The sequence below is a fragment of the Nyctereutes procyonoides genome, unplaced genomic scaffold (assembly GCF_905146905.1).
Source record: "Nyctereutes procyonoides isolate TBG_1078 unplaced genomic scaffold, NYPRO_anot_genome, whole genome shotgun sequence".
Classification (NCBI taxonomy): Eukaryota; Metazoa; Chordata; class Mammalia; order Carnivora; family Canidae; genus Nyctereutes; species Nyctereutes procyonoides.
The window spans coordinates 82,098,144-82,125,064 of record NW_026575146.1 but is presented as its reverse complement, the minus strand read 5'-3'; the positions used below and the strand labels follow the sequence as shown (position 1 = coordinate 82,125,064).

The 26,921-nt window shown below is 38.3% G+C and overlaps 1 protein-coding gene across 7 annotated transcripts; it reads left to right on the top strand.

Annotated features, from left to right (window-relative positions):
* The first annotated feature begins 1,094 nt into the window (after positions 1-1,094).
* Positions 1,095-26,383, top strand: ZFP82 (ZFP82 zinc finger protein). Of its 7 annotated transcripts, none has more exons than XM_055310666.1 (5): positions 1,095-1,185; positions 8,593-8,678; positions 9,991-10,117; positions 11,415-11,507; positions 23,073-26,383. In XM_055310666.1, exons 2-5 carry the CDS (start codon positions 8,670-8,672, stop codon positions 24,428-24,430), a joined length of 1,587 nt encoding a protein of 528 aa, XP_055166641.1. In that variant the 5' UTR covers positions 1,095-1,185; positions 8,593-8,669; the 3' UTR covers positions 24,431-26,383. The 7 variants fall into 7 exon arrangements, with proteins under 7 accessions (XP_055166641.1, XP_055166636.1, XP_055166638.1 ...); XM_055310661.1 differs by having other exon boundaries at positions 9,752-10,117; XM_055310663.1 differs by adding an exon at positions 6,613-6,747 and having other exon boundaries at positions 8,593-10,117.
* The last annotated feature ends 538 nt before the right edge of the window (positions 26,384-26,921 follow it).

The following is a 26,921-nucleotide window of genomic DNA, read 5'->3' as shown; positions in this document are numbered from 1 at the left end:
ATTAAATTTGAACTAGAAATGTCAACATAAACTGAGTCTAAGTTTCTTGCCCTCCTTTAACAAAGACTGTCTCATCTAGAACCTGAGATATCTGACTCCCTAACCTGGGTTGTCTGCTCTAGCTATACTGCTTCTCTTTTCTGTAAAAGATGTTTTTTTCTTAGTCTAGGGCTTCTTAAATCTTCCCAACAAAGTCCCCTTAACACTAAGAGGAACAGCCTACTCTAGGAATCTGGAGAAGAAGCAAATAAACTACTCCACCACAGGAATTTCCTTTGAAATCTTATTTTAGAAGTTATGCTTATTTACATTCTTCTCCACAGTGTGCCTGTGATTAAATGTAAATACACAATTTGCCAGAAAAATCAGGGTGTTTTTTTTTTTTTTTCACCAAATCCTTCAGTAAAGATGATGCTCCTTGAAGATGCAACCTTCCTTTATTTCAGGGTTGAGGAGAGTGTGCGATCCTGGTCACAGCCAATCATCCTACCTCCTCACAGTCCCGCAGGAACACACCAGAAGCAAACACACTCACCACAATCGGCACACACTGAGCGACTCCCATCCATGGTCTGTAGGAAAGGCCTAAGGAAAACAAATCAAAATCGCGCCACCTAAATCTTCAGTCAGTTACAGACACGTTCACAGAAACTGTAAAACCCTTTATCTCACAGGCCACAACATTCTCAGCCAGTCCTACACAGTTTGACACACAATTCCAGTCAAAATCTCCTTCCCAAACCACGTTCCAGTCCTCGAAGTAGCACCTCTCAAACACAAACCGGCCACACCCAATGAAACAACCGCACCCAGAACCACACCAGAGACACACAGCGCCATCCCAAAAGGCCCTAGAGGCAGTCACATTCACGCACACCCCCCACTTTACTGCGCCCGTCGTTTGTCCCCGCCGCGCTCCAGGACCCGCCGGGCCTCTCCAGGCAAAGCCCCGGGAACCCCACCCCGGCTGGAGCGCGCCTAGCCTTCCGCCTCCCTCCGCTAGCGGGCGGGGGAGATGCTCCCCTCCCGGCGGCTGGCCGCGCCGGCGCACTCAGCGCCTACAGCGCGAGCTCCCGGCAGCCTCCGCGCGCGGCCCGTTAAGCCCCGGGGGCTGTGTGGACTTGCCGGTTCCGTTGCTTTCTCGCTTACACTGAGCATCACCGTGAGGCACGTGCGACGCCCCAGGTGAGCAGTTCTGGTCCGGAGCGTTGGTTCCGGCCATCTGTAGGAAAGGCGTTGCGGTCTGGAGATGAGGAGAGGGAAGGGAAGCGCTGCGAGCCGCTCACCTCAGGCCCGAGTGTGCGTGAGAACGGCGGTGGTGTGGTTGTGTTTCTGGGTGACTGTGGGCGTGACGGGGCCCGGGTGTGGCATCAGGACTATGTGCGGTTGTGAGGTCGGGACTGGTGGGTGATGGCGTTTGTGTGACTGAACTGGGTGTAGAGCCTGGACTGTGTGACTCCGACCCTAGCGTTACAGCGGAATCTTCTGCCCTCTCGCCCCTCGCGTCCACCCGCAGAGAAGACCCCCCTCCCCCCCAGTCAGATATCTGAGCGCCAGAGAAAAGATAGCAGCAAAAAGCCTCAGAGCCGATCTTGGGAGTGAAAGAACCGACGGGCCCCTTAGGCTGGCCCCGGGGAGTAACCCCATTGCGCTACATCCTCGGGCGCGCTCGGACGCAGGCTCTCCCATCTCTTGGGGGTCCAGCTGCAGGTTTCAGAACCACGGAGTTTCCTCCAGGAAACTGCTGTGAAGGCCGATTCCCGTCCGCCACATCCGCGACCCTGGCCTTCCTCTAATACTAGGAAGGGTCAGTAATGTTTTCCCTTTTATGTTCTCCGTTTATGTGTGGGTGGTTGGTGGGGACAGGTGGGGGTCGTGGCGTGTCCTAATTTAGCCAGACTGGGCTGGACTCCAAGAAAGGCCTGTTGTCCTAAGATTCCCTTTTTCCTCAGTCTTGTCAAACTCTAAGGAAGAGCTCTGAGAAGGCGGAGGAGGAATGAATTGCTCTTGCTCATTTAAAAAAAATCAAGGTCAAGGAAGTGAGTATTTCCTCTTTTTTTTTTAAATTTTTTATTTACTTATGATAGTCACACAGAATGAGAGAGAGAGGGGCAGAGACATAGGCAGAGGGAGAAGCAGGCTCCATGCACCGGGAGCCCGACGTGGGATTCGATCCCGGGTCTCCAGGATCGCGCCCTGAGCCAAAGGCAGGCGCTAAACCGCTGCGCCACCCAGGGATCCCAGTATTTCCTCTTATAATGTGAAATGCATTTTTATTTTTTAGGACATGGGAGCATTTGCTTCCTTCTTCTTAAATGTCCTGTCCATTTAATTAATACTTAGGATCCCTACCTAGTGCCTATATGCACATACGTATTTGATAGATAGTTCCCATTACTTCTATGAGCTTTTTTTATGTATAAAACTCATAGAACAGCTCTTGATATTTGATAAGTATTTAATAAACATTAGCTATTTGTTACATAATGTGGGGGCAATTCATCATCCACCTCCAATAGATCAGGAAAAATGAAAATACCAAGCTAATTGTGATAGGTATTTTCTAGTTTAAAAAAAAAAAATAAGATGCTCAAATATTTAGTCTAGAACGATTTTTTTTTTTTTTTAAGATTTGTATTATTGCAGAGAGCATAAGCAAGGAAAAGGGGCAGAGGGAGAAGCAGCAGCAGACTCCTCGCTGAGCGGGGAACCAGCTGGGGGCAGATCCCAGAACCCTGAGATTATAACCTGAGTGGAAGATAGATACATTATGGACTGAGCCACTCAGGCATCCCTAGAACAGAAATTCTTAACCAGAGGTAATTTAAATCTATTTGGGACTTTCAGAGAGCCAGAAACCCCGTGAAATTGTATTTAAATTATTGTAGATATTTGTTAAGATGCCATTTTTCCGGGGAAGAAATCTGTAATTTAATGAGATTATTGAACATGATCCTAAAAAGATTTAGATCTACTGCCTATAATCAAAGACTGTAATGTCTGAGAATGCTCTTTGATATAAATAAGTGTCTAACAATGGGAAATTGTTAAATAAATCACACTTCATCCATGTGATGCAGTTTTATGTCATTAAACACGTGAATCCTGAGAAGAAAAAAGTAAATAATAAATTTTAGGGGATACCTGGGTGGCGCAGCGGTTTGGCGCCTGCCTTTGGCCCAGGGCGCGATCCTGGAGACCCGGGATCGAATCCCACGTCAGGCTCCCGATGCATGGAGCCTGCTTCTCCTTCTGCCTATGTCTCTGCCTCTCTCTCTCTCTCTCTCTCTCTCTCTCTCTCTCTCTCACTATAATAAATAAATAAAAATTATAAAAAAATAATAAATTTTAAGCAAAGTCATAGTTTTGAACAAGATGACTCAAGTAAATTTTAAATTTGTATGAATCCCTTTTAGTAAACTAGGGATTTGTAAGATATTTTGCAAAAATTATATCTAATGTGAAACTTTAATTATTTATGCAGTAGAGAAAGGCAGAGAAAAAGCCTCTATTGTGTACCATATACTCTTCTGTTTTCTTTGGTAAACTCTTAATGAATTTAAAAATGCTGCTTACCTTAATTGTGTTCAGTACAGAAGAGAGTAAAGGCAGCTCATTGTTTTGTTGAAGAACAATAAAAAAAAAAAACTGATGAATGTTATTTATTTCTGCCATACTGATTTTTTTTTTTTTTGAGAAACCCACTTATGTCAGAGGCCTATAGACTGATATCTCTTAACATTTGAAAGGTGCTCCCTCTCCTCAACTCTTTTTTATTGTATTTAATTTTTGTTTCTGATATAATTAATGCTGATTTATTGTAAACAAGAAAACAATACAAACCTAAGGAACCTATAAAAAAGAAAATCTAATTTGCTCAGAGTCCCATCATCTAGAGTTAGTGAATATTCCTGTTGTTTGTTTTTCCAAAATTTTTTCTGTGCCCTTGTGTACATATGTTTTGTAAAATAGAATCACAATAATTGATTGTTTAAGAAGATAAGGATCCTCTAACACTTTGAAAAGAAATTTGGTGCAGGCAAATTTATTATATTGCTGTCTGTACAGAGTAAAGGAGAGTACCATGTTCCCCTCTAATTTGAAAAACCTTTGAAGACTTTATACGTTTTAGGATTATGAAAATATTTACTAGGAAACAGATTATCAAGTAAGATACCTTTTAAGAATCAGACCTTTTTTTTAAAAAGTGATTCAAGTTTGCTTCTCAGTGGAGATTTATAATAATGAGGGAGAAAGTGGTAGAAATGATAAGTATTCGGATACGTTATCCAAAAGTTTTTAATGTGTTCAAAATGATCAAATGTTTTTAATGTGTTCAGAATGATACCTTATCAACTCAATTTCTTGAGTTTTATGATGCCAAATGGTGTCTCTTTGGAACTACTGCGGATAGAGAGCAAAAGAGGCCTTGCTCTACTTCTTGATTTTTATGAATCTTTTTTGCTAATATTAAAAAGAATTACATTCTCAAACTTAGTTCTAAAATTTAGTGATGTTGTAAGAAAGAGCAGTCCTGAAAATCTCAAAAAGTTTACTATGGGGGAGGGGGTGCACCTGGGTGGTTTAGTTGGTTAAACTCTTACTCTAAAAAAAAAAAAAAAAAAAAAAAAAAACCTCTTACTCTTGGTTTTGGCTCAGGTAATGATCTCAGTGTCATGAGATTGAGCCATGCATTGGGTTTAGGCTCAGCACAGAAGTCCACCTGAGATTCTTTCCCCTACCTTGTCCCTCCCCCTGCTACTCCCCCTGCTCTCTCTCTCTCTTTCTAAAATAAATAAATAAAATACTTAAAAAAAAATAACGGGATGCCTGGATGGCTCAGCAGTTGAGCGTCTGCCTTTGGCTCAGGGCGTGATCCTGGGGTCCTGGGATCGAGTCCTGCATCGGGCTCCCTGTGAGGAGTCTGCTTCTTCCTCTGCCTATGTCCCTATGTCTCTGCTCTCTCTCTGTGTCTCTCGTGAATAAATAAAACCTTAAAAAAAATAAAGTTTACTGTAAGAAAAAGAGGGCATCCTAGTATTAAAATTATTAAAGATAATTTATCAAAGATTTGAAGTTTTTTATTAAAGATACTTTTTAAATACATGGAATATGGGGCATGTAATGTTTTCATTTTATTCATTGCTTATAATTAGGTATTTTAAGTGCTTTTTATGTATTATTTAACTTTCACAACTTTAAAAGGTAGATACTGTTACTTTTCTCCAGTTTATCTGTGAAGAAACAGTGGCACTGAAAACTAATATGTCTGAAGTCTCCTAGTTGATAACTGTCAAACCTTAGGTTCATATCCTGGATCCTGACAATACAGCCTGTGTTTTTAATTCTTTTTATTTTTTTATTTATTTTTTCAATTTTTATTTATTTATCTATCTATCTATCTATCTATTTATTTATTTATTTATTTATTTATTTTTATGATAGTCACACACACAGAGAGAGAGAGAGAGAGGCAGAGACACAGTCAGAGGGAGAAGCAGGCTCCATGCACCGGGAGCCCGACGTGGGACTCGATCCCGGGTCTCCAGGATCGCGCCCTGGGCCAAAGGCAGGCGCCAAACCGCTGCGCCACCCAGGGATCCCAGCCTCTGTTTTTTATATGTGAGAGTCAGTTACCTCCCAACATTGTGGATGTTCCTTTTAGTCTGCCTGTTGTACTGGGTGATTTATCATGGATATCTTCCTTCATGAATTAATATGAACTAGTACCATTATTATCAATAATTGTGTAATATGCCATCATATTGTGGAACCTAATTTATTTAGTTGGTTGTCTTACTGTTAGGTACTCTGACTTTTGGCTATAAAATATTCCTTGATGAACTTCCTTGTATGTATCTTTTTGTATACTTTTATAAAGATTTTCTAAGGATAAATTCCTAGAAATGTAATTTCTAGGTTGAATTACTAGACATTTTATAAAATATTCATAATATGCCTGATCCTATGGTAGTCCTTGGGGAATTAGAGTTACTAAAATGACATAGTTGTGGATTTTAAGTGCTTATTATCTATCTAGGTAGATAAACCTCTATAGGAATAAGACCAAGTGTAGTATCTGAAGAAGTCAACATAGCTTGTGAGTTCCTGTGAAAAGACATCACCTGATTATAGCAAGCACTGTCAGGTTGCCAAAAAATAACCAAAATCCAGAGGATTTCTGTGTGGGTAAATGGATTTTATGTAATAAGTGTTATGCCTTATGGTTTTTATTCTCATGATGTTGATGCAAAGTGAGACCCAACAGGACAATAAGATTCAGCAGCTCTTTGGAGGGCATTGTGGCTAAAATAACTGGTTCAGAAGCAAGATAAATGCATCAGTTAAGAAGTTAAGAGAGGCAGCAGCAGTGAAACCAGGCATTATTTGGAGATGTTTAACCATTCTTTTATAGGCAAAACTCCAGCACACACGAACAAACTTATAAATCATAGAGTTGGATCAGATATTGGAATCTAGAAGAAGAAAAACTATAGCAGCTTTTTTCCTCTAAGTTCAGGAGATGACTGCTTTAAAAGTCTCTTTCACCTAGTTTAAGAAAAGTTTCCTATTTACAAAATTTTAAAAATATATTTCTATCTTTTTTTTCAGACTTTATTTATTCATGAGAGACACACAGAGAGAGAGAGAGAGAAAGAGAGAGAGAGAGAGAGAGAGAAGCAGAGACACAGGCAGAGGGAGAAGCAGGCTTCATGCACAGAGCCTGACGCGGGACTTGATCTGAAGGTGACACTAAACCGCTGAGCCACCTAGGCTGCCCTAAAAATGTATTTCAAGAGTATATATTGCCATATAATATTGTGAAGTAAATGTAAGTAAAAAGAAGAAAATATCACAATGGGAAATAAACAATTTTTGCATATTTTTTCTCTTGATGCCTCTTAGTGCCTCTTTATGCTGATGTGTATGTATATATTACAAATATATTTGTAAAGTCCATTTTATTTTTCATGAAGACTACACATCTTGAATATTTTGTATGTATTTATATATTTTTAAAAGCTTAGGATTTGGTGATTACTATGCACATACAGGATCACAGCACTCAAAATTGTGATTATCTACATTCTTCACTCAGCAACATGTAGTAATCATATTTCCCTCTTTCCAATTAAAGGTCTATATTATAGTTTTTAAGTGACAAGCTTTTTTACTCTGTGGGTGCTTTATAACTTATTTAATCTACTTTCTACTGAAGGATATTTAGGTTCTTTCCAGCTTTTTTTCATTATGGATAATGTTTTTTTGTCAGCACCCTTACATCTTGTGCACATATACAGAGTAGAGTTAACCCCCATAGTAGAATTTCTGAGTCAGAAGATGTGCATGGTTTAAATGCTGCTTGGACATACTTTTAAATTTACACAATCTGCAGGTTAGAATATTCATTTCCTTATAAACCTGCTAAAAAGGCATCAGTACTCTAAGATTTAATGTCTTTTGGTGGTTTCATTAACTTGTATATTTTTTAATGAGTCAAGCATGCTCATGTTTCTCCCATTGGAACAAGATATTCTGGGTTTTATTTTTATTTTTTTTATTTTTATTTATGATAGTCACACACACACAGAGAGAGAGAGGGGCATAGACATAGGCAGAGGGAGAAGCAGGCTCTATGCACCAGGAGCCCGACGTGGGATTCGATCCCAGGTCTCCAGGATCGTGCCCTAGGCCAAAGGCAGGCGCCAAACCGCTGCGCCACCCAGGGATCCCTATTCTGGGTTTTGGAGACGAGCTAGAGTTGATTGAGAGCTCACTTCGGTTAGAAAAATAATGACTCCAAATTTAACTTTCCTATGTAATTGAATTTCTGCAAGTGGTTTTACTTCTTTTAGTATGAATATTCTGATCCAGCACATAGATAATTATTATACCACATAGCAATCCGGAGGACTCACTTAATCCATATAAAAGATGAAAGTCTGATAAATAGATATGTGTGTTGTCTACCTGTTGAGAGCATGTATCCACACCTTCTCAGCCCAGATTGTAAAAAAGAGAATGACAAAGGCATCTAGGAAAGCATTGTGGTTGATTCTGATTGAAAAGAGGGATGAGCCCAGAAGATTCTGGAAGTTTTTGTCTTGGCTATAGGCTGGCAGGCCAGCAGGGCTGCCAGTGTAGCAGTTTCACAATGGTTAATGACTGCCAGGGTTACTCCTAATGAATTTCTGTCTTTGTACCTGATGAATCCAAGCAGGCCTATGAGGCTTTGAAAAATACTCTCATTTAGATGATATGGCCCTTTATCAGCCCTGGAATTTCTTTTTTTTTTTTTCCCCTAAGATTTTTTTTTTTTAAAGTAATCTCTGTACCTAATGTGGAATTCAAACTCAAACACTGAGATCAAGATTTGCACACTCTACTGATAAAACCAGCCAGGCATCCCTGGCCCTGGAATTTCTGAAGAGGGGTTAGATTTGTTCAGACTCCCTCAGATCTCCCTCAGTGTGTGTGTGTGCGTGTGTGTGTGTGTGTGTGTGTAGAGAAGGAAATGGATATAATGGACTCCTGCCATTTTGGGAGTTCTGAGGCCTATCTGATCTCATGGCCTCCTTTTCATCCCCCTAGCTCTGGCCTTGGTGAACTCTGCTTCTCCAGGCAAGTAAACCCCAAGGAGGACTGACCAGTTCTTGAATTTCTAAACCATGGCACACGTAAGTTACTGTTTCTTTTTCCTTCTGAAAATACATTCATGTTAATGTCCTATGAACATTTTTTTATCCTGAAACTTCCTACCTATCAGAGTCCCATCTAGTAATCTTCTCCCAGTCCTCCAAATCCAGTGAGGGATTAGGCTATTTAGCACAACGCCTATCCCGAGTCCTCTTTTCCCCAGTCATTATTCATGTATGCTTTGAAAAAAAATCATTCAGCTTTTCCTGTATGTGTTCAGTCTTCTGATAAGTGCTGTGGTAGGGCAGAAATGAAATCACTTGAGGGAGATGTTTAACTATCTCTTGTGAGTTGCTGAAAGAGTATGGGTCCATTTGACTGCTCATGGGGAAACTGGACGTTTCTGGATTTGAGTTTTCCAACTATATAAGATAAGATTTGCTGTTGGTTGGCCTTAGCCTCAATATATGATGAAATCTCATGTTTTGTGAGGCTTTTAGGACTGGGTAAAGATGTAGTTAGGTCTTGCATGCAGAAAGATCAAAGATCTTCTCTGGGAATCCCTAACATTTGTACACCAGGAACAGGGTTTTATTTGTAGTTGAACAAGATATGCTGGTCTAGAATGATATCTTTGTTATTCTGGATCACCAGTATCCAGAATCTATGTCCATATCCTTTAAGTCAAGAACAAAGAATGGATACAGGAAAATGATAACAAGTAGGAAGATTGTGCAGATACATAAATAGTTGTGGACCTTCAGAACTGAGGAGGACCTTAAATATTTTGTATAGACCAAAATAGAAGAATGATTAAGTCTCATATACCTCACATAGACTATTATACATTTTTTTAAAGTTCATTTAAAATTCTGTCATAAATGGAAAGATGCTTACATATGATCTGATTCAATGATAAACTTGGAAGAAATTCTTTAACTGCATTCAGATCCTTTTCTAACATATTGTAAGGAAACTTTAAAAATCTGTTCTTTAAGGGGAAAGGGTGGAAGAACTCACATTTCTTGAGAATTTATGAGGGAGACATATAACAGGCAGAAGACTTATCTACAATATTTCATTTAATTGGACAACTGATTTTTTTCTTTCCCAGACATGTTTGGATGACCAAGATACGCCAGAGTATTCAAGAGGCTGCACCTGTAGCAACAGGATTCTTCAAGAGCACATAGGCATGCTGCTTCAGGCACACTCATTTCCTAACTCACTATGTTAAAGGCTTCTAGCCTAAGCCTTTTTGTTTGCCATATGGTCCATTTCCTGCAGTATCTCTTCCATCTTAAAAACAAATTTTCTTTAATTTCAATTATATTATATGGTTTGTCATTGCAGGGATCAGTGATGTTCAATGATGTGTCCATAGTCTTCTCCCAGGAGGAGTGGGAATACCTGGACTTGGAACAGAAGGACTTGTACAGAGATGTAATGTTGGAGAATTATAGCAACTTGGTCTCACTGGGTAAGGTTATCTGCCTCTAGTAATTAATACCTGTTCTCTGTAATGTCTGCTTTTTTCTCTGGAAATTTCAAGAATATCTTTCAAGAAACTATTTAAATTTCTGCTCTCTGTTCTCGGTGAATGGTTTGAGCTTTGTTTGGAAGTGAATACCTCAGTTAAGCTTATTAATCTTCCTCATCCTTAAGTGGCCTTCAGGCCATCCTTAATGGTAAAAGAAAGGGCTGGATTTGAATATAGCCTTACTTGTGTCAAAGATTGAGGTTTCACTTTGTGTGAACTCAATATTGCTATAGATGTTTTTTATTTGTTGATGTACAGGTAAGGAAAATAGCTAGACCCTGTATCTTGGTTTTTAATCTATCAAAAGTACACATAATATTTGCAGTGGTAAGTTGGATCAACAGGATTTATTTACAGTTCAAGAGAACTCATTCCTTTTGTTAATAAACTTACTTACTTTTACCTACTTTTATGATTTAAAGTTAAAAACCCAAGAATGTTGCACTTAATATTATATGACTATCCTAAGAAATAACAATAAATGCCTCTGAAAGCTTTTTGTTTCCTCATAGCAAAATAACAATGACAATTAATAGCTAATAAAATACAACATAAGGGCTAGGGATGCCAACCCCCTACACAGTTGAAAAGCTGCATATAACTTTTGACTCCTCAAAAACTTAACTATTAATAGCCTACTGTTGATCAGAATTTACTGGCAACATAAACAGTTGATTAATATGTATTTTATATATGTATTATATACTTTATTCTTAGAATAAAGTAAGCTAGAGAAGAGAAAATATAAAGAAAATCATAAAGAAGAGAAAATACCTTTACGTACTGTACTGTATCCAAAAAAAATTCACATATATATGGAACCTTGCAGTTCAATCTTGCATTGTTCAAGGGTTGACTGTAAACATAGTGCTGAGTACGTATTCTAGACAATGTTTAGATATAGATATATGTTAATGTAACTATCACAACAGTTGTGTATGATAGGTACTATTACTGTTCTTAAAATAGATATGGCAGAGATAGGATTTGAACTCAGGCAATCTGTACTCAACCACTATTGCCTGTCAAGGATTACTTGTATGAATATAAATTAATCTATTTATTATGTAACCTTAATATGAATGTTTTTTAACTATCCTGCCTTTCGTTGTTCTAAAGGCTTTATCAGTTACCATTTGACCTATAGTTTATTAAAAATTTAACTAAGACTGAATCAAAGTAATTTTGAATGTATTTTTTATTTCCATTTCACCTCACATTTCTTTTCTCTAACCAGGATGCTTCATTTCTAAGCCAGATGTGATTTCCTTATTGGAACAAGGGAAAGAGCCCTGGAAGGTTGTGAGGAAAGGAAGGAGGCGATATCTAGGTGAGTGAGAGCCAATTGAGCAAGAGGAAGCCATCACAGAGGAAACCACTCAACTAATTGGGGAAAAGAGGCACACTCTACTGATGTTGTTTAGAAAGTCCATTTATTTATTTATTTATTTATTTATTTATTTATTTATTTATTTAGGATTTTATTTATTTATTTGAGAGCGAGAGCAAGAGTAGAGGGGAGGGGCAGATTCCTGGCTGAGCAGGGAGCCTGATGCAGCTGGATCCCAGAATCCAGAGATCATACCCTGAACTGAAGGCAGATGCTTAACCAACTGAGCCACCCAGGTACCCCTAGAACTCTCTTTATCCCATTTACCACTCTTTTGTTGTTTCAAATTTTCCTTCCCTTTGAAAGGGTCATGGGTGGAGAGGTGTTTTCTTTGTTCCCTATTGACAAACATTCTATATATATTTTGAATCAGCTGTTTCCTTTTTGCATTCATAAATAATAGATAGACAGATAGACAGACTGCCTGACTGACTTTATCTACCTACCTCGGTGCTGGGCACTGTGCTAGATACTATCAATATAGTGGTAAACAAAACCAATAGAGTTTCTGTCCCCATGGAATTTATCTTGTAATAAGAGACACATAGTAACTGTAAATAAATAGGAAATATAATTTCAGGTACTATGAAATAAAGTAAGCAGAATAAGGGAATAGAAAATGGTGGGGGAAAAAAGGCTATTTTAGGTATGGTCTTAAAAGCCTTATTTATTTATTTATATTTTTCTAAGATTTTTTATTTTATTCATGAGAGACAGAGAGAGGCAGAGACATAGGCAGAGGAAGAAGCAGGCTCCATGCAGGGAGCCCGACATGGGACTCGATCCTGGGACTCCAGGATCATGCCTTGGGCAGGCACTAAACCACTGAGCCACCCAGATGTCCCTGAAAAACCTTTTTATTTTTTTTATTTATTTTATTTTTATTTTATTTTTATTTTTATTTATTTATTTATTTATTTATTTATTTATTTATTTATTTATGATAGAGAGAGAGAGAGAGAGGCAGAGACATAGGCAGAGGGAGAAGCAGGCTCCATGCACCGGGAGCCCGACGTGGGACTTGATCCTGGGTCTCCAGGATCGCGCCCTGGGCCAAAGGCAGGCGCTAAACCGCTGCGCCACCCAGGGTTCCCCTGAAAAGCCTTTTTAGAAAAAATAAAAGGCTATGAAGAAGAGTATGCTTGACATTGTAATAATATATGTTTTATCAGCAAGGTTTCATATGAATTGCTCTAGAAAATAGATCCTTAAATGACAGAATATCATTCTTTGCTTTTTTCCGTGTGTGTGTGTATATATGTGTGTGTGTTTGTGTGTGTGTGTGTGTGTGTGTGTGTATATATATATATATATATATATATATCTGCCTTCATATCAGGAAGAAATATGAGTGTAATAGACTATAGGGAGAAAGATCCCTTGATTTGGCTTCTACCTACCTTTGTACTATTTTCATCTCTCTTTGAACATCATCTTAAAAAAAGATCCTTGGGGCTCCTGGGTGGCTCAGTCAGTTAAGCGACCAACTCTTGATCTCAGCTCAGGTCTTGATCTCAGGGTTGTGAGTTCAAGCCCCATATTGGGATCCATGCTGGGTATGAAGCCTACTTAAAAAAAATTCCTCAAAATTCTTTATATAGAGGTGTATGTTCAGTTTGTATTTTGTTCTCTGTACATTCAGGTCTGGCTGAGGACACTCATTTTAGGCTAAGAGTTCTTGTTTTGTAACAGGGCCATTTCATGGCCCATACTGTCTATAACGTTGTATCTTCTGACTCACTTTCTACCACAGGAAAGAAAAACATGCTTTTTATCCCATTCCTACCTTATTTTCTTTTTCATAGTTAGATAATTAAGTGACATTTACCACTGTTAATGTTGGAAAAACAATGAAATGTGGAAGTTCCGAATGAATAAAACAGTATCAATTTACTAAGGAAGTATTTAGCCAAAATGACCACTGTTGATTTAGACATTTTAAACAAGATCATTTTTTCTTTCATTTTCTTTTCTTCCTTTGTTTCTCCTTTAAGTAATTTTTATTGAAGTATAACATGCATACAGAAAAGTAGATAGATGAGGGAAGGCTTTTTTGAGGATGTGATATTTGAGGAGACATGTGAAGGCTCAAGCTATGTGATTCTCTAGGGCAAGAGCCTTCTGAGCCAATAGAAAAGGCCAAAGGAGGGCAGCCTGGGTGGCTCAGTGGTTTAGTGCCACCTTCGGCCCAGGGCATGATCCTGGAGTCCTGGGATTGAGTCCCACATCGGGCTTCCTGCGTGGAGCCTGCTTCTCCCTCTGCCTGTGTCTCTGCCTCTCTCTCTCTCTCTCTCCCTCTCTCTCTCTCTCTCTCTCTGTGTCTCTCATGAATAAATAAATAAAATCTTTAAAAAAAAAGAAAAGAAAAGAAAAAGAAAAGGCCAAAGGAGGAAGCTAGCTTTGTATGTTTGAGGAGTAAAAAAAAAGGCCATTACAGCTAGAAGAGGAAAAAGGGGAAGGGAAAGTAACAAAAAATGAGATCATTAAGAAAAATTGAAAGCTATAGCCTGCTCTATGATCTAAAATGATCCCTCTGGGGGACCCTGGGTGGCTCAGTCAGTTACGCATACAACTCTTGATTTTGGCTCAGGTCATGATCATTGCATCAGACCCTAGCTCAACACAGAGTCTACTTGTCCCTCTCCCTCTGCTTCTCCCATAGCTTGCATGCATGCATGCTCTTGAATGAGTGAATGAGTGAGTGAATGAATGAATGAATGAATAAATTTTAAAAATCTTAAAAAAAAAAAGATCTGTCTGGTTGAGCACATAGCAGAAAAGACCACTATAGGGGCAATTTCAGCTGTTCGACTAGAAGTAATGATGGTTTAAATAAGAATGGCAACAGTAGGAAGTAGTAAGAAGCTCTTAGATTTGTGATATGTATGAAAGTGATGCCAGAAGAACATGCCGATCATAAATGGATCATGTGGGAAAAAGACTTGTCAAAAGAGGAGATAAGGGTGTTAGCTCAAACAGCTAGGTGAACGGAAGTACATTTTTCTGAAATGGGGAAGATAAGAAGAGCAGGAAACACTGAGTTTCTGTTTTGGATATTTGACTCTGAGATGTATGTTTCTCTTTGAGATGTTGATTAAGCAGCTGAATATGTATACCTAGAGTTTAGGGAGAAATTATGGTCTGTTGTATATCTGGCGTCTTTCTGGTTGGAATTTAAATCCATGCATCTGAACTTGATCATCTAAGGAAGGCATGCAGAAGGAAGAAAGCAAACAAGGGAAATGGGCCTAAGGATTGATTTATGGGCACGCCACCATCTAGACCTTTGAAAGAGGAGACAGCAAAGAAGATGTAGGAGCAGCTGCTGACATAAAATGTTTCAAAATGAGAGGAGTAGACAATGAAGATGGAGAATGCTGGTTGACTTCTGTGAACTAAATCTAATGGCAGTGAAGTCAGGGTGAAAACATGATTGAAATGACATAATGAGGGGGATCCCTGGGTGGCGCAGCAGTTTGGCGCCTGCCTTTGGCCCAGGGCGCGATCCTGGAGACCCGGGATCGAGTCCCATGTCGGGCTCCTGGTGCATGGAGCCTGCTTTTCCCTCTGCCTGTGTCTCTGCCTCTCTCTCTCTCTCTCTTTCTCTCTCCCTCTCTCTCTCTCTCTCTCTGTGACTATCATAAAAAAAAAAAAGAAATGACATAATGAGAGGAGGGTAGGTGAAGCAGTGATGAGAATGAGTATAAGACAACTCTTTGGAGGAATGGTGTATGAAACGAAGCTGGGAAATGGAGTTCAGGGGCACCTGGGTGGCTCAGTTGATTAAGTTTCTGCCTAGGCTCAGATCATGTCTCAGGGTCCTGGGATTGAGCCCTGCATCAGGCTCCCTACAACGGGGAGTCTGCTTCTCCCTCTCTTCACACATGTCCTCTCTCTGCCTCTCTCAAATGAAAAAATAAAATCTTAAAAAAAAAAAAAAAAAGAAATGGAGTTCATAGTTACACTGGGGGTATGAGTTACAAACAGTGTATTTTGTGATATGATATATTAGAGCATGTTTTGTATGCTCACGAGAATGATTCTCTAGGTGGGGAAATTGATGCAAGAGAGAAAGAATATAATGGTGGGAGCTGTTTCCTTGAGGTTGGAGTGGAGGAAGGGGGATAAGATCTAGGGAATAGGAGGGTATAAAAAAGAAAACAATATAATTATGAATGCAGGTTAGTCAGGGTGTTGGAGAGAAAATAGACTATTCTATCATTGTTATTTTCTCAGTGAAATAAGAAAGATGATCATGAATAGAATGTGAAGATTATTCAATATTAGCTTCAATATTTAGCATTCAGTGTGGGCTTATCCAGTGTGATTAAAATTGATTCTCAGAAGTACAGTTTCTTAAATGTCAGGTTTTATTATTTAGAGATCTTTGTACATTGTCCCCAGTATTGAAATGCAAATAGGACTTCCTTGGGACCCAATCTGTTATGTCCCAGACCTTCTTGTATCAACAAAGCAGTGTTAGTTAATAATAAAATGTCCATTGGGATGCCTGGGTGGCTCAGTGGTTGGGCGCCTGCCTTCGGTTCAGGTCTGATCCCGGGATGCGGGATCGGGTCCTGCATCGGGCTCCCTGCGGGGAGCCTGCTTCTCCCTCTGCTGTCTCTGCCTCTCTCTCTCAGTCTGTGTCTCTCATGAATAAATAAATCTTTAAAAATAGTAATAATAAGGGATCCCTTGGTGGCGCAGTGGTTTAGCGCCTGCCTTTGGCCCAGGGCGCGATCCTGGAGACGCAGGATCGAATCCCACATCGGGCTCCCGGTGCATGGAGCCTGCTTGTCCCTCTGCCTATGTCTCTGCCTCTCTCTCTCTCTCTCTCTCTGTGACTATCATAAATAAATAAAAAAAATAAAAAAATAAAAATAATAAAATAAAATGTCCAGGGGCACTTGAGTGGCTTAGTTGGTTAAGCATCTGCTTTCAGCTCTAGGTCATGGTCCCAGGATCCTGGGATCAAGCCTTGCGGCTCCCTGCTCAGTGAGGAGTCTGCCTCTTTCTTTCCCTCTGCCCCCCTCAACCCCCCCATCTCAAATAAAGTCTTTACAAAATAAAAATAAACTGTCCAAAGTAATAAGTACAGGTGATATATATGACATTTTCTCTCTTTTTTTAAGATTTCATTTATTTGAGAGAGAGAGTGAGCACAGAGTGAGAGGGAGAAGCAGACTTCCTGCTGAGCAGAGATCCTGAGGCAGGGCTTGATCCCAGTACTCTGAGGTCATGACCTGAGCCATCCAGCTGCCCCTATATGACATTTTCTTTTCATTAAGGGTGCTTCTCTACAAAGCATATTTATTATTTTTATATTTATGTTTTTAGCTGATAAAAAAGGAATCTTATATTTTTATATATTCTCATTAGCAGTCTTCAGTAGAATAGAAATCCTTAGATCAATAGAATTGGGCCTGGCACTTGGTCTATTAATTCATATAAACAGGTTAGATACTAATATATATATATATATATATATATATATATATATATATATAAAATCTTAAATATATAAATAAACATATAATCTTACATATATAAATAAATAATCATATATATATTAGTATCTAACCTGTTTTTGTACATATTTATATACACACACATATATATGTATATACACACTGTAAAAGTATTATTTTAGCTCTCAACATTAAAACATATTTATTTGTCAATTCTTTTGAGATGTGTCCAAGCCTGCCTTTTTGTTGTGTCTCTTTGTATTTAATTTTTCATCTAAACCACACATAGTGCCTTTTTTATTTCTAGTTTTAGTTTTTTTCTAGTTTTAAGTTTTTTAAGTAGAACAAGAACCAGACTTGCAGTGTGAGTGCAGAATACTCCTTGATTGTCATGTTTTCCCCCATCTTTTACTCTTGTCCAACAATTAATTTTTGACAGCTATGATTTTTAACAATATGTATTTATGACCAGTTTTTCCAGTATTCAGTTTCATTTTCATAGAGTCAGTCTCTTCTCATAGTTGCCCACAAGCTTATATATTACTTAATTAAATTAGATACCTTAATGGAAAAGGTAAAACTGACCTAAACTTGTTTGGAATGAACACTCCCTTGTAAGGCAAAAGTGCCTTGTCACCTGGACCTGTGGATGTGACTCTATCCCCAAGAAATGAGCAGCTATTAGTTTCTCTCTCATGCCTTAGTCCTCATGTCCATTGCCAACTCTGGAAGCAGGTAGTAGTTGCTGTCTGGCCTAAGGGAGATAATCTGCAGGATTTGATCTACCTGGCCATTTTGAGCATAATATTTACCTCATTGTCAGCCATTGTCTCCCTACCTGCTCAATTTCTCAGCATAAACAGACCCTCCATAGGCCACTCACCTTGTACAGAGTAATCTCCAACTGTGATTTGGTGTGTCATTTCTTTAGAAAATCTAATGTCGGGCAGCCTGAGTGGCTTAGCAGTTTAGTGCAGCCTTCAGCCCAGCTCGGGATCCTGGAGACCCAGGATCGAGTCCTACGTTGGGCTCCCTGGATGGAACCTGCTTCTCCCTCTCCCTGTGTCTCTGCCTCTCTCTCTCATGAATAAATAAATAAAAATCTTTAAAAAAAAAAATCTAATGTCAAATACTTCATGAGTATTTCAGAGTTTTCTTCATTACTATCATGACTGGGATCTTCTTTTCTCCATTATATTTTATTGTTAAATGAATATATGAAAATTACTACCTTTTGTATTTTGATTTTTATATCCTACTACCCTACTTAAGTTGTTATCATTTAAATTATTTAAACCTCTTAAGTTTTCCAGTTATGCAATCACCATCTGGAAATACAAGTTTACCTCCTTCTAAATTTTTCTACCTCTGGCTTTTTTCCAAACTCCCCCCCCCCTTTTTTAAGATTTATTTATTTATTTATGATAGACATAGAGAGAAAGAGAGGCAGAGATATAGGAGGAAGGAGAAGCAGGCTCCATGCCGGGAGCCCGACGCGGGACTCAATCCCGGGACTCCATGATCGCGCCCTGGGCCAAAGGCAGGCACCAAACCGCCGAGCCACCCAGGGATCCCCGCAAACTCCCCTTTTGTTAAAATAATATATATTTTATAATTTTATTTTATTTTATTTTATTTATATTTTATCATTTTAGAGAAGTAATCATTTCTATTTTATTTTGCCATTCCTTTAAATCAGGAATGGTTCTTATTTTAGTTGCCTTTCAACATCTGTGGAGTTGATCATGTGATTTTTTCCCCTCTCCACAGCCTTATTAACATGTTGATTTATTTGGGGGTACCTGGGTGGCTCAGTTAGTTAAGCATCCAACTCTTGATTTTGGCTCAGGTCATGGTCTCAGAGTCTTGAGATCAAGCCCTGCATTGGGCTCCCCCTGTTGAGTCTCCTTCTCTCCCTCTCTCTCTGCTCCCTCCCTGCTCACGCACTCTCTCTCTCTCTCAAATAAATAAAATTTTAAAAGTATGAATTTATTTTAATAGATTTCCCCATAATGGACCATTCTAACATTCTTTGAATAAGCAGTACTGGGTCTTTCGATGTGCTCTTTTATTAGATGTTTAGAATTTTTATATCAGTTTTCAGAAAATTGGTATATGGTTTTCTTTTTATGAATAGTCTTTGTTTACTATGGTATTACTTTATGAAAATAGTTTGGAAGTCCTCCTTTTTCTTAGCTCTCAGTCTAATTGAATTTGAATGGCCTGTTCTCTAGTGCTTCTTTCCTAAAAGAAGGATATGGTGTGACCACATTCTCTGTTTGCTCTATGGAAATTAATGTTTAAACATTGTATCTCTTCTGTGGTCAGTTTTGGTAAATTACTTTTTCCTAGAAAATTATTCATTTTAGCTGTGTTTTATAATTTATCGGCAAAGTTGCCCCTTTTCAGTTATCCTCTGTATTCATGCTTAGTTTCATTTTGTCATGTCTTCTTTTTTTTCCAAAGAATTTATTTATTTGAGAGAGAGAAAGCATGCACCTGCATGTAGACATGGGTGGGGGCAGAGGAATAAGCAGGCTCACTGCTCAGCAGGGAGCCTGAGCCAGGGCTGGTTCCCAGGACCCTGTTATTATGATCAGTTAAGCATCTCTTTAACCAACTGAGCCACCCAGGCACCCCTCACTTTGCTATTTCTTATTTGTGTGCTTGCCTGCTGTTTATATTAACTAACACTTTATCTGTTTTGCTACTTTGTTTTTTAAAAGAATGTTTTGTGGGCATTTTTGAAGATTTTATTTATTTATTCATGGGAGACACAGAAAAAGGCAGAGGCATAGGCAGGGGGAGAAGCAGGCTCCCTCTAGGGAGCCTGATGTGGGACCTGGTCCCAGGACCCTGGGATCATGACCTCAACCAAAGGCAGGTGCTCAGCTACTGAGCTACCCAGGTGCCCCAAATGGTTTTCTTTTATGTATTAGTTCTTTTTTTTCTGTTTTCTGACTAACTGATTAATCTTATTAATCAATATAAGATTAATTTCTTCTGCTTTGTTTCAGTTTACTTTATTCTTTTTCTGATTTATTTTTAATTAATTTTTTCTCATGTTTATAGCTGTAAATAAGTTTTTATTTTATTTTTTTATTTATTTTTGTAAATAAGTTTTTAAATTTTTTTCTAAGCACTTTGATTATATTCTGTAGATATTAATTTGGATTTTAAAATTATCATTGTTTTTTTTTTAAAGATTTATTTATTCATTCATTCAGAGAGAGCGAAGAGAGAGGCAGAGACACAGGTGGAGGGAGAAGCAGGCTCCATGCAGGGAGCCCGATGTAGGACTCGATCCCGGGTCTCCAGGATCACACCCCAGGCTGCAGGCAGCACTAAACCACTGCGCCACCGGGGCTGCCCTAAAATTATCATTGTTTTCTAAAAAACAGAAATCCTGTTTTGTAGTTTATTTCCCTATTGATCTAAAAGTTATTTATTTATGTAAAGATTTTATTTATTTATTCATGAGACACACAGAGAGAGAGAGAGAGGCAGAGACAGGCAGAGGGAGAAGCAAGCTCCATGCAGGGAGCCTGACGTGGGACTCGATACAGGGACTCCAGAATCACGCCCTGGGCTAGAGGCACGCGCTGAACCGCTGAGCCACCCAGGGATTCCATTATAAGTTATTTAATGTAGACTTCTAAAATTTCAAGTGGATTTACTTTTGGATTTTAAATTTTATTATGTCTAGCTTTAGTAGAAAATGTCTGTGTGATTTTAACCTTTTTTATGCAGACCATATAATTTAATTCATAACATCCTCCTTTTTCTCTCATACATAACTCATTTAGCACTTAAATATTTCTCTGGCTATTTCTCCTTCTGGTTTACCATCTTCTCTCGAAATCTAACATGAGCTTTGTTAGCAATTCTTCACACTCAAGTGACGGCAAGATCCTTTGTCCTTATTAGTGAATTCCTTGCATATCTGTCTTTTTTCTCTTTTTTTGTTGCTAAGGATTTCATTAAAAAATCAGTAAAGTATAAACATGTTTTCCTGTGTGGAAAATCACTGGCACATATTTCTGGAAATACAAGAATTGCTCTAAAGGAATGGAAAGGAGACCTGAGCAAGGGGATGAGAGAACAAAACCAGTTGAGCATTTATAAAATGGATGAGTAATAGAATGAGCTTAGACAGAGGGATTAATGAATAGAACTCTTTAGTACTTTTATTGTGACATTGAGACAAAAGGTAACTCATGGCTATGTGATGATAGATAAGGGGTTTAAGCAATGAAAGGATATATATAAGAGCATACAATCACCATTTTCCATTTCTATATTTAGATGGACTAGCTTGGAAGAATAAAGGGAATATTTAATCATTGTTGTAAGATGGGAGAGATTAGAGAAATATATTCCAAATAAGTATTAACCATGGGAATCAGTGAAACCTATTAAGTGCTATGGATGTATTTTTTAATAGAGAGTAAAATAGAGATTGCTTCTCCCATTGAAGAGATTTAGGAGTTGGATGCCTGCATGGTTCAGCTTGTTGAGCATCTGCCTTTGGCTCAGCTTGTGATCCTGGAGTCCCAGGATCAAGTCCCACATCGGGCTTCGTGCATGGAGCCTGCTTCTCCCTCTGCTTATGTCTCTGCCCCTCTCTCTCTGGGTTTCTCATGAATAAATAAATCTTAAAAAAAAAAAAAAGGTTTAGGAGTAAGAAAAGGAGCAACAATTGGAAAAAATTATAAATACGTAATTTCAGCACAGATGTTGATATATAATACATGTATAAGAACAGAGATTTATATACTGACAGTAGAATCAGCCTTAAAGGAAGTGACTTTTGACCTAAGACCTCAGGATAAGAAGTAGCCCCAGTGCAAAAAACCCAAGGAGAAGATTTCTGGGAGATAGAGCAGACTGAGATGATGTGTTATAGGTAAGTTGAGGCCTTTTAACCACAGCAAGTTTTATTTTAGTTTAAGAATAAAGAGAAATTGTTGAAAAAAGTTAAGTATGATTTCTTAACCTTTCCATTCCATCAGAGTTGTGTGAAGAACATTAAATATAGGACTGGCCAGGACTATAGAATCTGATCCAGGTGTTTTATTTATTTATTTATTTATTTATTTATTTATTTATTTATTTATTTATTTATTTTAAAGATTTTATTTATTCATTCATGAGAAACCGAGGCAGAGACACAGGCAGAGGGAAAAGCAGGTGCCCCGTGGGACATGGGACTCAATCCTGGGACTCTGGATCATGCCCGAGCTGAAGGCAGACCTCAACTCTTGAGCCACCCAGGCATCCCTGATCCAGGTGTTTTAGGTGGCATCTAAACCTCAATATTTAGGGGCACATGCATGGCTCATTCAGTTGAGTGTCCAACTCTTGGTTTCAGCTCAGGTCATGATCTCAAGGTTGTGGGATTGAGCCCTGGGTCAGGCTCTGTGCTCAGTGGGGAGTCTTCTTGGGAATCTCTCTCTCCCTCTACCTACCCCTGCTGCATATGCATGGGTGTGTTCTCTCAAATAAATAAACCTTAAAAAAATAATCATCATATTTATAATATGATTTTAATAATCGTATTAATGATTTAATAATCATCAATATTTATCCCTATGATTCTACTTCACATCTCAATTTGAGATCCACTGATTTTATATGTTTATTAATCACCAGTCTCACTTTTTTCTTTTTAAATATTTTATTTATTTTTTCATGAGAGACACAGAGAGATAGAGAGGGGCAGAGACACAGGCAGAGGGAGAAGCAGGCTCCATAGAGGGAGCCCGACGTGGGACTTGATCCTGGATCTCCAGGATCATGCCCTGTACTGAATGCAGGCGCTAAACCACTGAGCCACCCGGGCTGCCCACCAGTCTCACTTTCTTAACATCAGTTTTCATTTTTCCTGGTGTTACCTTATGCATTTTTTTTCAAGTTGTATAACTATATTTTTAAAATTTCATTGAGCATTACTTTAGTTGTCTTTTATTTCTACTGTAGAAATTTCACTTCTTTTTAAAAAAGGAAACCATGTGTTTGCTCTCTTATTTTCTTTCAGATTTAGAGAACAGATATGAGACCAAGAAGTTATCTTCAGAGCATGACGTTTATGAAATAAACTTACCCCAATGGAAGATAATGGAAAGGATTAAAAACCATGGCCTTAAGGGCCTAATTTTAAAAAGTGATTGGGAGTCCAAAAGAAAATTTGAAGGGCAGGAGGGATATTTCAGTCAAATGGAAATTGCATCTCAAAAAGTGTCTTCTTACCAAACACGCACCTCTCCGACTCCACATCAGAGAATTCATTTTGTGGAGAAACCCTATGAATGTAAAGAATGTGGGAAATCCTTTAGAGTACGCCAACAGCTTACTTTTCATCATAGAATTCATACTGGTGAAAAACCCTATGAATGTAAGGAATGCGGAATGGCCTTTAGACAGACTGCACACCTTACTCGACATCAGAGACTTCATTCCGGTGAAAAACTCTATGAATGTAAGGAATGTGGAGAATCTTTCATATGTGGCCCAGATCTCAGAGTACATCAGAAAATTCATATTGGTGAGAAGCCCTATGAATGTAAAGAATGTGGGAAGGCCTTCAGAGTACGCGGACAACTTACTCTTCATCAGAGAATTCATACTGGTGAGAAACCCTATGTATGTACAGAATGTGGAAAGGCCTTTAGACAGTATGCACACCTTACTCGACATCAGAAGCTTAATATTGCCGACAAGCTCTATGAATGTAAAGAATGTGGGAAGGCCTTTTTGTGTGGCTCTGGCCTTAGAGTACATCACAAACTTCATACTGGTGAGAAGCCCTATGAATGTAAGGAATGTGGGAAAGCCTTTAGAGTGAGACAACAATTAACACTCCACCAGAGAATTCATACTGGAGAGAAACCCTATGAATGTAAGGAATGTGGAAAGACCTTTAGTCGTGGTTATCATCTTATTCTTCATCACAGAATTCATACTGGTGAGAAACCTTACGAATGTAAGGAATGTTGGAAGGCCTTTAGTCGTTACTCACAACTAATTTCACACCAAAGTATTCATATTGGAGTTAAACCCTATGACTGCAAGGAATGTGGGAAGGCTTTTAGATTACTCTCCCAACTTACACAACATCAGAGTATTCATATTGGTGAGAAACCCTATAAATGTAAGGAATGTGGGAAGGCCTTTAGATTGCGCCAAAAACTTACTCTACATCAGAGTATTCATACTGGTGAAAAACCTTTTGAATGTAAAGAATGTAGGAAGGCTTTTAGACTTAATTCATCCCTTATTCAACATCTGAGGATTCATTCTGGTGAGAAACCCTATGAATGTAAGGAATGTAAGAAAGCCTTTAGGCAACATTCACACCTTACCCATCATCTGAAAATTCATAATGTAAAAATATAATTTTTCAATCCTGTGTTGTAGAACAGTCTATGAATATAGTAATTAATCCCCATTGCTTCCTTTATATAAGCAACTGACATGAAAGGTTTTATATCATTAAAAGAATGTTAATGTATTCCACCATCACTTAAACCTGATAAACTTCACATTTATTCTAAAAACTAATCCTATCAATGTAAAAAATGTGGGAGACACTTATCATCTCTGTCCTGTCACTTTCCCACTTGTATTATGTTGACAAGATGCTTTACTGCTATGTGCTATAATTTTTTCATTTGTAAAATGGTAATATAATACTGTGGCAGAATAAAGATTGCTGTAAATTCTTTGACATTTCTCCCCCACCATCAAGAGCTGGAATCTGCATCCCTTCCCCTTGAGACTGAGCAGACTGTGACCACTTTGATTAGTAGAAGTATTGCTGTGCCAGTTTCAGGACCCAGGCTTTACTGGTAGATTTTACTTCATCTCTTGGGATGCTCTCTTAAGCTTAGGCCCTGAATTATGTTAAAAAGTCTGGCTGCTGTGCTGGGGAGACCTCTTGGAGAAGCCCTAAGATTACAAAGAAAGGAAGCGCACCCTTCTGAGCCCAGACTTCCACACATGCCTACCAAGACACCAGACATTTGAATGAAGTAGTGTTGAATCCTCCAGACTAGCCAGCAGCTGAATGCCATTGAATGACTTGAGTTGATGCCATATAAAACAGATGAATCTACCAACTGAGCCCCTGCCCAAATTCCTGACCCATATGATCATGTATAACAAAACAATTGTTGTTTTAAGCCACTAAATTTTGTTTTATTATTATCATTAATATTACTCCTTTGAAAACTCCTATGTAAGACTATGAGTCCAATGAATATAGAAATGCCTTCCACCAACATTCATCCTTATTGAACTTTAGGTAACTTACTCTTTTTAAAATAGTGGAAGTAAATTCTTTTTCAATTTGTTCATTGAAAAACAGGTATTCTACAGTCTACATTCTCTAGCCCCAGTCTAAATTTAATTTAAAATTGGGACGTCTCTGTAGCTCAGCAGTTGAGCATCTGCCTTTGGTCCAGGGCGTGATCTGGGGTCCCAGGATTGAGTCCCACATCAGGCTCCCTGCATGGAGCCTTCTCTCTCTCTCTATGTCTCTGCCTCTGTCTCTCATGAATAAATTAAATAAAATCTTTTTTAAAAATAGTAAATTTAATTTAAAATTAAGTAATGTAAAAAACTATTTGGAAATTAAAAATCACTTGTCTTATAATTCCTGCATTGATTCTTTAAAATACATTCTAGCTTTTTTTATGCACAGATAATCCTATCTTTGGCCAGTGAGAATCCCCTCAGATTGGTTCTTGTGTCTTTTTGTCATGACCACTACTATAGCCTTTGATAGCTTCCTTTTTTTCTTGACCAAATGCAGTGGTCAGGTATGAAGCATACTAGGGCTCTTACTGGTAAACAAAGGGGAAAAGTGGAGCATTTATTTTGTCCTTCCTTTATTACCTGTATTTTAAGACAACCAAAAGTTGAAGAAAAGTTCTTTATTATTAGAGAAGCCTGGTTAATAAATGTCAAAGGAATAACAATTTTGAAAAATCACTTTTTAATTTATGAAATAATCTTGGTGGTGATATTGATGAATACAAAGATCATTAGGTGAAAAAGATTCATAGGAAGCTTTTAATGGGACGGAGTGACAGAAACCACTAACATACATTCACGTCTCAATTAGTCAGCCAGGCTATTTGCATCTTGGTGTTATGCAATGGCTAAATCACATTTATTAAGTGTTCTTGCCCCAAATGTTGATCTAGACTTTTAAATTAGTCTCTAAATCTAATTACCAGGTTACAGGAAACTTGGAAAATAAAAGAATGATTAATGATACAAGGAAGCAAACAATGTGCAAAATTTCACAGAATAAATGTCTTGTTTCTTAATATATATTAAGACAAAATAAAAAACAATGTTGCAAATTAAAAGAGACTTAAGACAATTATATGATCTCATATGGAATTTAAAAAACAGGATCACAAGAGAAGAGAGGGAAAAATAAAACAAGATAAAATCAGAGTGGGTGACAAACCATAAAAGACTTAATCATAGGAAACAAACAGGGTTGCTGGAGGCGACAAGAGCATGGGGATGGGGTAACAGTGATGGACATTAGGGAGGGCATGTGATATAATGAGCACTGGGTATTATATAAGACTGATGAATCACTGAACTCTACCTCTGAAACTAATACACTATATGTTAATTAGTTGAAGTTAAATTTAAAAAAAGTAAATTGCATTACCAAGTTTTACACTAAAGAAATACATAAAAGAGACTTAAGAGATCTAAATGCTGTGTGTGGAGTGTGTTGGGATCCCTGTGTTAAAATGTACCCAGGATTTGTTCTAATCAAGTATGGTAGGACATGCAGACATGGAAATGATTGTCATGAAGGAAGAAGTTTATACTGAAAGATCTCAAAAATTAGGCACAGCAT